This window comes from Bos javanicus, chromosome 1 (assembly GCF_032452875.1).
Source record: "Bos javanicus breed banteng chromosome 1, ARS-OSU_banteng_1.0, whole genome shotgun sequence".
Lineage (NCBI taxonomy): Eukaryota > Metazoa > Chordata > Mammalia > Artiodactyla > Bovidae > Bos > Bos javanicus.
In genome coordinates this window covers 157322618-157335290 of record NC_083868.1, presented here as the reverse complement: position 1 = coordinate 157335290, position 12673 = coordinate 157322618, and the positions used below count along the sequence as shown (strand labels likewise).

The 12673-nt window shown below is 47.4% G+C and overlaps 1 protein-coding gene across 1 annotated transcript; it reads left to right on the top strand.

Moving 5' to 3' along the window:
• The first annotated feature begins 6184 nt into the window (after window positions 1-6184).
• LOC133253027 (RING finger protein 11-like) lies at window positions 6185-6616 on the top strand. The gene has a single exon (XM_061426184.1). The coding sequence runs from the start codon at window positions 6185-6187 to the stop codon at window positions 6614-6616; it is 432 nt and encodes a 143-aa protein (XP_061282168.1).
• Window positions 6617-12673: the final 6057 nt, after the last annotated feature.

Genomic DNA, 12673 nt, shown 5'->3' with positions numbered 1-12673 from the left:
ATGACACGAAATGGTTGCTATGAATACAATACACCCTACAGGGTTTTATAAAATGATCTGCCTGGAATCAAATATCTGTATCTAAAATGAAAACCGCTAGCAAGCTAGCAAGCACAGGCAGCTGCGACAGCGCACAAGAGTGGCCGAGAGGAGGTACCCCATGCCTGAGGTCAGGGGCCATGGCTGAGAGGAGCTACCCTATGTCCCAGGTAAGGAGCAGCAGCTGCACTTTGCTGGAGCAGCCGTGAAGAGATACCCCACATCCAAGGTAAGAGAAACCCAAGTAAGATGGTAGGTACTGCGAGAGGGCATCAGAGGGCAGACACACTGAAACCACAATCACAGACAACTAGCCAATCTGATCACATGGACCACAGCCTTGTCTAACTGAATGAAACTAAGCCATGCCATGTAGGGCCACCCAAGATGGACAGGTCTTGGTGGAGAGGTCTGACAGAATGTGGTCCACTGGAGAAGGGAATGGCAAACCACTTCAGTATTCTTGCCTTGAGAAACCCATGAACAGTATGAAAAGGCAAAAAGATAGGACACTGAAAGATGAACTCCCTAGGTCAGTAGATGCCCAATATGCTACTGGAGATCAGTGGGGAAATAACTCCAGAAAGAATGAAGGGATGGAGCCAAAACAAAAACAACACCCAGTTGTGGATGGGACTGGTAATAGAAGCAAGGTTCGATGCTGTAAAAAGCAATATTGCATAGGAACCTGGAATGTCAGGTCGATGAATCAAGGCAAATTGGAAGTGGTCAAACAGGAGATGACAGTGAACGTTGACATTCTAGGAATCAGCGAACTAAGATGGACTAAATTGGTGAATTTAACTCAGATGACCAATATATCTAATACTGTGGGCAGGAATCCCAGAGAAGAAATGGAGTAGCCATCATGGTGAACAAGAAAGTCCAAAATGCAGTACTTGGATGGAATCTCAAAAACAACAAAATGATCTCTGTTCATTTCCAAGGCAAACAATTCAATATCATGGTAATCCAAGTCTATGCCCCGACCAATAATGCTGAAGAAGCTGAAGTTGAACAGTTCTATGAAGACCTACAAGGTCTTCTAGAACTAACACCCCAAAAAGATGTCCTTTTCATTATAGGGGACTGGAATGCAAAAGTAGGAAGTCAAGGAACACCTGGAGTAACAGGCAAATTTGGCCTTGGAGTACAGAATGAAGCAGGGCAAAGGCTAATAGAGTTCTGCCAAGAGAACGCAATGGTCATAGCAAACACCCTCTTCCAACAACACAAGAGAAGACTCTACACATGGTCATCACCAGATGGTCAACACTGAAATAAGATCAATTATATTCTTTGTAGCGAAAGATGGAGAAGCTCTATACAGTCAGCAAAAACAAGACCGGGAGCTGACTGTGGCTCAGATCATGAACTCCTTATTGCCAAATTCAGACTGAAATTGAAGACAGTGGAGAAAACCACTAGCCCATTCAGGTATGACTTAAATCAAATCCCTTATGACTATACAGTGGAAGTGAGAAATAGATTTAAGGGACTAGATCTGATAGACAGAGTGCCTGATGAACTATGGAATGAGGTTCGTGACATTGTACAGGAGACAGGGATCAAGACCATCCCCATGGAAAAGAAATGCAAAAAAGCAAAATGGCTGTCTGGGGAGGCCTTACAAATAGCTGTGAAAAGAAGGGAAGTGAAAAGCAAAGGAGAAAAGGAAAGATATACCCATTTGAATGCAGAGTTCCAAAGAATAGCAAGAAGAGATAAGAAAGCCTTCCTTAGTGATCAATGCAAAGAAATATAGGAAAACAATAGAATGGTAAAGACTAGAGATCTCTTCAAGAAAATTAGAAATACCAAGGGAACATTTCACGCAAAGATGGGCTCGATAAAGGACAGAAATGATATGGACCTAACAGAAGCAGAAGATATTAAGAAGAGATGGCAAGAATACACAGAAGAACTGTACAAAAAAGAGCTTAATGACCCAGATAATCATGATGGTGTGGTCTCTCACCTAGAGCTAGACATCCTGGAATGTGAAGTCAAGTGGGCCTTAGGAAGCATCACTACAAATAAAGCTAGTGGAAGTGATGGAATTCCAGTTAAGCTATTTCAAATCCTGAAAGATGATGCTGTGAAAGTGCTGCATTCAGTATGCCAGCAAATTGAGAAAATTCAGCAGTGGTCACAGGACTGGAAAAGGTCAGTTTTCATTCCAATGCCAAAGAAAGGCAATGCCAAAGAATGCTCAAACTACCGCACAATTGCACTCATCTCACACTCTAGTAAAGTAATGCTTCAAATTCTCCAAGCCAGGCTTCAGCAATACGTGAACCATGAACTTCCAGATGTTCAAGCCGATTTTAGAAAAGACAGAGGAACCAGAACTCAAATTGCCAACATCCGCTGGATCATCAAAAAAGCAGGAGAATTCCAGAAAAACATCTATTTCTGCTTTATTGACTATGCCAAAGCCTTTGACTGTGTGGATCACAATCAACTGTGGAAAATTCTGAAAGAGATGGGAATACCAGACCACCTGACCTGCCTCTTGAGAAACCTATATGCAGGTCAGGAAGCAACAGTTAGAACTGGCCATGGAACAACAGACTGGTTCCAAATAGGAAAAGGAGTACGTCAAGGCTGTATATTGTCACCCTGCTTATTTAACTTCTATGCAGAGTACATCATGAGAAATGCTAGGCTGGATGAAGCACAAGCTGGAATCAAGATTGCCGGGAGAAATACCAATAACCTCAGATATGCAGATGACACCACCCTTATGGCAGAAAGTGAAGAAGAACTAAAGAATCCCTTGATGAAAGTGAGAGAGGAGAGTGTGCCGAGGTCCAGCCCCGGCTTATCCAGGGAGTTCGAAGCGGGGACGGCATCGGCGAGGATCAGGATACAATAGCTTCAATTAGATATTAATTAGAGATGTAAAGAGTAATAGAATGAGGATAGCTCAGTAGGAAAATTCAGTGGAGAAAAGAGGCTGAGTAGCTTGGTTTACGCGGGAGACCAATAAAACTTCAAGACAAGAAGTTTGCACCACTTACATAGGCTGCAGGCGTCCTTCCGTTCTCCCGAAGGAGAGGAGACACTGAGGCCTCCCCGGTCGGATCTTAGAAGCCCAGGCAAAATTAGTAAGCTTGGTGGGTTCCGTGCTCCAGATGGAGACTCGGCCAGAGTTTGAGAGAGAGAGCGACATGGGGAGACTGGTATTTCGAGAAACTGATCCCAATTCTTTATTTTCCATGGTCTACTTTTATACACTGAGATGTTATGCAAAAGTCACATGGGGTCAGCAGTCCTGACTTTTATCAAAGTCAGGTGCTTCATACAAATGTATACAGAGGTCTTAGGGGTATTACATCATCTTCTGGCCAGGGGGCCTGCTGACAATTTATGACCCTCTCCTTGTGACAGCGGTCAGTCAACCAGGACACTTATTTCTCCAGGGGTGATTATTCTTAAAAAGACTCCACCTTCCGAAGGTACCAGATAAAGTTACATTCCTATAGGGTGAGGGTGTAGTGGGTTTTAGTTAAGGAAAGAATTTACTTAACCTAAAGTCTAACGTGATGGTCCAACGTGATTAATATCAAAGGTTAATACTTATTTCTTCTATATATTCATTAATGTGTGTAAGGGCAGGGGATGTGGAGACTTAGCAACAAACATTGGCTCAACAAATGAAAAACCCTTCACCAATACAATTTCTAATCAGCCCACTACTTATACTAATGGTTTTCTAACTTTTCTAAGGAATCTGTTTTTAGAAGGTTTAAAGCATCTCGTGCCTCTCACGGTTGGGAGGCTGTGAGCAATCACATGTGGCCGGACAAGCCTGTCAGGCAGGCTAGAGAACCTTCAAAGGAGTTTGTAGGTTAAAACACTCTTGTCATGCCCAGGAGTTTTTATTAACTGGAGCTGTAAGTTAATTCCTTCTCCGAAAGAGGTGGTGGGGGACAGCCCCCCGTAAAGTCAGAGGTGTAGGTGAGAGCACAAAGTAGTAAAGTAGGCAGGCTCTGGTTATGGGGGTAGATGCTCGAGGATTTCCAGGGGGACTCCTGAGACTTGATCCCGCCTTTGCGTATGTCGAGCCTCCTTCCTCATGACCTTTTCCATGGGTGGAGGTCCTCACACCGGCTCCCAACAAGAGTGAAATAGTTGGCTTAAAGCTCAACATTCAGAAAATGAAGATCATGGCATCCAGTCCCATCACTTCATGGGAAATAGATGGGGAAACAGTGGAAACAGTGTCAGACTTTATTTTGGGGGGCTCCAAAATCACTGCAGATGGTGACTGCAGCCATGAAACTAAAAGATGCTTACTCCTTGGAAGGAAAGTTATGACCAACCTAGACAGCATATTCAAAAGCAGAGACATTACTTTGCCAACAAAGGTCTGTCTAGTTAAGGCTATGGTTTTTCCAATGGTCATGTATGGATGTGAGAGTTGGACTATAAAGAAAGCTGAGCATTTGACTGATGCTTTTGAACTGTGGTATTGGAGAAGACTCTTGAGAGTCCCTTGGACTGCGAGGAGATCCAATTGGAAGGATCTATGTTGGAGCTGAAACTCCAATACTTTGGCCACCTGATGCAAAGCGCTGACTCACTGGAAAAGACCCTGATGCTGGGAAAGATTGAGGGCAGGAGAAGAAGGGGACAACAGAGGATGAGATGATTGGATGGCATCACTGACTCAGTGGACATGGGTTTGGGTGGACTCTGGGAGCTGGTGATAGACAGGGAAATCTGGCGTGCTGGAGTGAGGTCGGACACGACTGAGCAACTGAACTGAACTGAAAATGAAAAGATCTAGCTTGATTTTTCTTCAAAGGTAATTTATGATTTATTATTTAACCTGTGTCCTATGATTGCCAAATTTTTTAATATTATTGGAAAATAAATGAGTTGAAAAATGACATTACAGGAAGATCAATTATACAACTAGATAATTTATTTCAGGATTCTGCAGTATTTTGAAGCTTGGAGAATATTCTGGTCCTTAGGTACAGCAGCTAAGTGTGATCTGAAGAGACCCACCCCGGATGGTTTTCTCAGACTTAGAGTACGACATGGGGTGCTCCAGAGCCCTGAAAACTGTATCTTTTTACAGCGCCAGCATTTCTCCTTTTGCCATCCTGGCTTGAGAGGATGCTGGTAGCTTAGGTGTTGTCTTGGGAATGAGGAGTAGGATGGTTCTGCTGCTAAGAACTAGTAACAGTCTCTAGCTGCATCAGGACAACACAACCTCACAAAGCAGTGAGGCCACTGGCCACTCACAAAACAGAGATGGCCACTCTGTCTGGCAGACTGAAGGAGCAGAATTCCAGGAAATGCCAGTTTTCCATAATTGTATCATTGCCATGTTCTGTGCCTGGGGGACATACTTTATTAAAGAGGTGGGGTCGATTAGATTTGTTCTGACTGGTATCCAGGTGGGTTACTCAGGTGGCTGCCCTGGATTACCTGCATGATGAGATTATGTGACCCAAAGGGTTCCATACCTGATGAGGTTATATCAATGATGGGGTTAAGCTGCATATAAGAGCTCACCATCTGAAAGGGGCTTAGTTTCTAGAGAGACACTCCGTGGTGACAGTGACCCCAGCAGAGAACTGGCTTTGTCATCTTCTCTATAGATTTGGATCCTGGTAAGCATTCAAGACTCCCTGGTAGCTCAGCTGGTAAAGAATCCGCCTGCAGTGCAGGAGACCGCGGTTCAATTCCAGGGTTGGGAAGATCCCCTGGAAAAGGGATAGGCTACCTACTCCAGTATTCATGGACTTTCCTGATGGCTCAGATGGTAAAGAATCTGCCTGCAATGCGGGAAACCTGGTTTGATCCCTGGGTGGGGAAGATCCCCTGGAAGAGGGCATGGCGACCCACTCCAGTATTCTTGCCGGGAGGACAGAGGAGCCTGGGGGCTAAAGTTCATGGGGTTGCAAGGAGTTGGAAGACTGAGCCACTAAAACAATAACAGAATGGAGCTGATAGCTCTTCAGTCTAGCTAGAGTCCAGACGACAGTTCTTTCCCTGTCAGTTTAGAGACACAGGTAGGAGAAACTGAAGTAACTTGAGTCCTTCTTCTCCAGACCTGGGAACCAGGAGGTGTCCTGCAGAGCCGGCTGTCAGCAGCGGACAGGGACCTCACCCCCAGGCCTGAAAGATGGGGAACTGCATCGGCTCCAGCACCGGGGACGACCGGCCGGTCCCTCGGTTTCCGGCCCCCCTCCAAGAGCGCAGAGGCGGAGACGGCCCGGGGGCGGGGGGACCGCGGGGTCCGGAGCGGCGCGGGGCGGGGGCAGCCCCGCCGGGAGCGCCGCTGACCTTCCGTCGAAGGATCCGCCTCATTCAGAGCCCACCTCGAGACGTGTACGGAAGGGATGGATGCGAGACGAAGACCACCGAGTGCGCGGTCTGTCTGATGGACTTGGTGCCCGGGGACCTCATCCGGCCTCTGCCCTGCAAGCATGTGTATCACCTGGACTGCATCAACCAGTGGCTGACCCGGTCCTTCACCTGCCCGCTCTGCCGGGGGCCCGCGGACGCCGCGCAGCCTTTGTTTGAGGACGCTCTTGAGCCCAGACCCCTGGTGTGATTGCAAGGGACCCATCATTTTTACTGATTTCCATGTTCCGTACTGTGCCCAGATAGCCAGGGATTAGGAATTTAAATCGTGCACAAAGGTTTATTAAAAGTTCCTGGAATGTGGCAGATGTCCGGGAACCGTTTCTAATGTTTTAGAAAGATAGGGAGAAATAGCGGGTGAACCTTGACCAAGTGCTGAGAGGTATAATGACGTCTTAGCATTGTCCTCTTGCTAGAACTGTGCACCCTGTTTCAGCAGCTCTACGTGTTGCATTGCATCTGTTGAACGTCAGGGAAAGATAGTGGTTACTCTTCCTAAATGAAATCAGATTCTTCTCCCCCATCCAACTTAAAAGTTGCTGGCATTTAGGCCACAGTTTTATGAAAAGTTACAGTTTATACAACTGAACTAAAATAAAATCAAAGTATGTATGAGTGAATACCTGAAGAATGTTATTCTCAATTGAGCCTTCTAAATGGTCTTATCCGTTTGTTCTCCATCATTTTGAGACCCTTAACCCTTTCCTCTTATAAATCCAAACCAGGTGAACAAAGTGTTCCAGGGAAGAACAGTCCTGAGCAGGTTTATTATCTGTGTAATCAGGGCGTGTCCAGGCACTTTAGCTGTGTTTGAAAGTGAAAGTGAAGTCGCTCAGTCGTGTCCAACTCTTTGTGACCCCATGGACTGTAGCCTATCAGGTTCCTCCGTCCATGGGATTTTCCAGGCAAGAGTGCATTGCCGGTTCCTTCTCCAGGGGATCTTCCTGACCCAGAAATCAAACCCGGGTCTCTCACATTGCAGGCAGACGCTTTACCATCTGAGCCACCAGGGAAGCCCAAGGGAAGATAGTTCTCCATTAAACTGGAAGTCAGCCAGCTTCACTCCAGTTCCACTTTACAAGCCTTATCAATTTACATTTTCCTACCAAAGCAAATACTTAAAGTTTGAACTTTCAAAATTTTCTACTTTTTATTTGTCTTTATCTCTTATGGTTGTGAAGAGCTAATTCATTGGAGAAGACCCTGATGCTGGGAAAGATTGAGAGCAAGAGGAGAAGGGGGTGACAGAGGATGAGATGGTTGTGAAAGGTTGTTGTTGAATCACGCGAATACACCGGGATTCTTGGCCCCCGGAGGAGAAGAATTCAATCCGGGGCCAGAGACGAGGCTTGATCGCTCAGAGCTTTTGTGTAGTAAAGTTTTATTAAAGTATAAAGGAGATAGAGAAAGCTTCTGACATAGGCATCAGAAGGGGGCAGAAAGAGTACCCGCTTGCTAGTGTTAATAATGAGGTTATATAATCCAAAGAATGTCTGGAGGTTGTAAAGACCTCCTCCGACCTACTCCCATAATTTACATCTTAAGATAACACTGTCCTCAGGCAAGATACATCCTTGTAAAGACCAGGTATACTCCCATAATTAACTTTTTAAAATAACAGAAGGTTGAATCCAAAGACTGTCCTTAGGCAGGATACATTATTGGTATATAATCCTAAGGAATGTGGAGAAAGAAAAAAAGTTTGTCCTTTTTTCCTCCTTGAGAATTCCAGACCCCTCTCTCTTTGGGGACCCCTAGACTCCCTATCAACCTGCCTAGGAAATGACTCTCTCAGTTGGATGGCATCACTGACTCAATGGACATGAGTCTGAGCAAACTCCAGGAGTTGGTGATGGACAGGGAGACCTGGTGTGCTGCAGTCCATGGGGTCGCAAAGAGTCAGACACGACTTAGGGACTAAACAACTCATGGTTGTAGCATCATAACTCACACCCATGTTACATTTTTGTGCAGGGGATTTTTTCTTTTCTTTTTCGCTGAGCTGCGTCTTTGTTGCAGCTGAAGGGCTCTCTCTAGCTGTGGCAAGCGGGGGCTACTCCCTTCTTCTGGTGCACAAGCTTCTCAGTGTGGTGGCTTCTCTTGTTGATGCTGGCTCATGGATTTAGTTGCCCCGAGGTATGTGGGATCTTAGTTCCCAGACCAGGGATCAAACCCATGTTTCCTGCATTGGCAGGCGGGTTCTTAACCACTGGATAAGTAGGGAAATCTCTGATGCAGTGGATTTTAAGAGGTAAATTTGCAGGTGGGTGCTGTTGTTCCCACTTAAGTCACTGAATATTGAATAAGTCATTGAAATAATTCTATGTAATAGATTCTGGTGACATTTGGTTGCTAAGAGAATCTACAAAAAAAAAACAAGATAAAAAAGAGATGAGGGTGTGATACCGCTGGAGACCCCAGTGCAGGAGGGAGTCAAGACTGTTCAGAATGACCCCTGCAGAGGTTTGACTTGGATTTGCAATGATGATTTAGAACCATGGAGCAAACTGAAGCTTCTGATCGCTGTGAGCTAGCAAGCATATACACCTCCATATTTTCCTCATTTTTATCTCACATGAAGGTGTTCCTACATCATTCATCAGCAGTAATAGTCTTATTGAACAATTTGCTCTGGAAACGAACAGAGATCATTACGTTGTTTTTGAGATTGCACCCAAGTACTGCATTTCAGACTCTTGTTGACTGAGGGCTACTCCATTTCTTCTAAGGGAGTCTTGCCCACAGTAGTAGATATAATGGTCATCTGAGTTAAATTCACCCATTCCAGTCTATCTTAGTCCGCTGATTCCTAAAGTGTCGATGTTCACTCTTGCCATCTCCTGTTTAACCACTTCCAATTTACCTTGATTCAGGGACTTATCATTCCAGGTTCCTGTGCAATACTGTTCTTTACAGCATTGGATTTTACTTCCATCACCAGATACATCCACAGCTATTATTTTTCCTCACTAGGGTCTGACTCCTCTAGTCCTCACTGGGCCCTGATACAGGTCCTCACTACAGCCTGACCATTGTCTTTATATGACCTGACACAGCTCCTCACTAAGACCTGATTCTCATCCTCACTAGGGCCAAACACTTGTCTTCTCCACATCCTGACACTCGTCTTCTCTGGATGCTGACTCTGGTCCTCTCTGTGCCTTGAGTCCTCTCCTCACTGGGCCCTGACTCTGGTCCTCACTGGGGCCTGACCATTGTCATCACCATGGACTGACTCTGGCCCTCAACAGGGCCTGACTGTCAACGTCACCATGGACTGACCCTTGTCCTCACTAGGGCCAGACTCTCATCACTGTGGACTGACTCTGGTCCTCTCTATGGCCTCACTGATTCTCACTACAGCCTCACCCTGGTTCTCAGTAAGCCTGTCCCTGGCACTCACTACAGCCTAGCCCTTGTCCTCTCTATGGCCTAACCTTGGTCTGCTCTTTGAACTGACATTTTCCAGCCAATGGCCTGACTCTTTGCCTCACAATTGCCTGAATCTTTGCCTCACTTTGGTCCGACTATTTACCTCACTGGGTCCTGACTCTTTCTTCACTGGGGACTGACAGAGATCCTCACAGGGCCCTGATTCTGGTCCCCAAAGGCCTGACTTTGGTCCTCACTATGACTCCTCACAAGCACCTGACCCTTCTGCTCACTAGGGCCTGACTCTGGTCCTCACTATGGATCACTCTGTGCTCACTATGGATCACATTGTCCTCTCTGTGGATCACTCTGTGCTCACTACTGATCACTCTGCTCATGGTGGATCACTCTGTCCTCTCTATGGATCACTCTCTCTCTGTGGATCACTCTGTCCTCTCTATGGATCACTCTCTCCTCACTGTGGATCACTCTGTCCTCACTACAGATCACTCTATGCTCACTATGGATCACTCTGTCCTCATTACAGCCTCACTCTGTTCCTGTCTATTTCCTGACACTGCTTCTCGATGTGCTCTGACAGGCTCCTCACTGTGCACTGTCTCTGGTCTCCCTGGGCCCTGAGTATGGTCTGCACTGAGCTCTCACACCGGCTTTCTCTATGGCAACAGTGGTGCTCTCCTACTGACTCTGGTCCTCACTGCGCCTGACTGCCTCACTGGGCCCCGAGTCTGGTCCTCACTGGGTCCTGACTCTAGTCCTCTCTACGACCTGACCATGGTCCTCTCTATGACTTGACTCTGAACCCACTACTGCTTAACTCTTTCCCTCACTATGGCTTGACTCTTTGCCTCACTGGGCCCTGACTCTGGCCCTCACTGGGTCCCGAGCCTGGTCCTAACTGGGTCCTGATTCTAATTCTCTCTATGGCTGACTCTGGTCCTCCCAACGGCCTGACTCATGCCCTGTGTATGTCTTGACTCTCCTCTCTGCCTGACTCTTTTCCTCAGTGAGCCCTGACTCTGGTCCTCACTGGGCATGTCTCTGGTCCTCACTATGGCCTGACTCCTGTCCTCACTAGGGTGTGACTCTCACCCTCACTAGGGCCTGAATCTTGTCCTTCCTTCAGCCTGACTCTTTGCCACCCAGCTGCCTAATTTTGCCTCACTACGGCTTGACTCTTCACTTCACTCAGGCCTCACTCTTTGTCTCACTGGGGCCTGACTCTTTTCCTCACTGGAGCTTGACACTGGTCTTCACTGGGCCCTGGTTCTGTTTCTGACTATGGCCTGACTGTGCTCATTGCAGCATGACTTTCATCCTCATTAGGGCTGTCTCTCGTGTTAACTAGTGCCTCCTCTCGTCTTCATTAGGATCCATCTCCCACGGTCTTAGTGACTGACTCTCGCCCTCACTAGCCCTGGGTCTGATTCTCTCTGGGCCCTGATGCTGGCCGTCTTTACAGCCTGACTCTGCTCCTCTGTACGGCCTCAATCTTTCCCTCACTATGATCTGACACTTGGGCTCACTGGGCCTGTGGGACCACACTGACTGTGGTCCCCACTGGACCCTAATTACAGTGCTGACTACCGGCTGACTCTGATCCTCACAATGGCCTGAATTGACACTAGTCCTCACTAAGGCCTAATTATTTGCCTCACCATGTCTGACACTTTGCCTCACTGGGCCTGAATCTGGTCCTCACTGGGCCCTAACTCAGGCCCACACCCCTGACTCTGGTCTCAATGCAGCATGACTCTCGTGAGGACACGACGTCATTACTGTGGTCCTCACTCTTTTATTACCTGACACTGCTTCTCAAAATGCCCTGACTCTGGGCCTCACTAAGCACTGACTCTGGACATCACTGGGCCCTGAGTCTGATCCCCTCTGTGGCTTGACTCTGGCCCTCTCTATGGCCTAAATCAGTTCCTCTCTACCACGTGACTCTGGTCCTTTCTGCAGTCAGACTCTTTGCCTCACGATGGCCTGATCCTCTGCCTCTATGGTTCCTGACTTGGGTCTTCACTGGGCCCTGAGTCTGGTCCTCGCTACCCCCTGACTCTGGTTCCCTCTGGCTTTGCACTATCCTCTGTATGGCCTGCCTCTTCACCTCAGTGGGACCTGACTCTGGTCCTCACTGGGCCCCTGAGTCTGATCCTAACTCATCCCTGACTCTGGTCTTCACTAGGGGTTGGCTCTCCTCCTCAATAGAGCCAGACTCTGGTCTTTTCTATGGCCTGATTCTTTGTCTCCCATCTTCCTGACTTTTTGCATCACTACGGCCTTACACTTCCTCACTCAGGCCTGTCACTTTGCCTCACTGGTGCCTGATTGCTGTCCTCAGTGGAGTCTGACATGATTCCTCATTGGGCCCTGACTCTCATCCTCACTAAGGCCTGTTTTTTGCTCACACTAGAGTCTGACTCTTGTCCTCACTACATCCTCATTCTCGTCCTCAATATAGTTTCCCTCTGGTCCTCCCTGCAGCCTCACTCTTTTCTTCTCTATTACCTGGCTCTTCTTCTCACTATGCCCTGACTCGGGTTCATACTCACTGACTCTGCTCACTTCAGCTGATTCTGGTCCACAACGGGCCCTGAGTCTGGTCCTCTCTATGGCCTGAATGTGGTTGTCTCTACGCCCTGACTCTGGTCCTCACTACATCTTGACTCTGGAACTCTCTGCAGCCTGACTCTGCCTCATTATGATCTGGGAACTGACTTGGGTCCTCACTGGGCCCTGAGTCTGGTCCTCTCTACAGCCTGACTCCGGCCCTCACTATGGCCTGAATCTGGTCCTCTCTACAGCCTGAGAGTGGTCCTCTCTAGGGCCTGACTCTTTGCCTCACCATGGC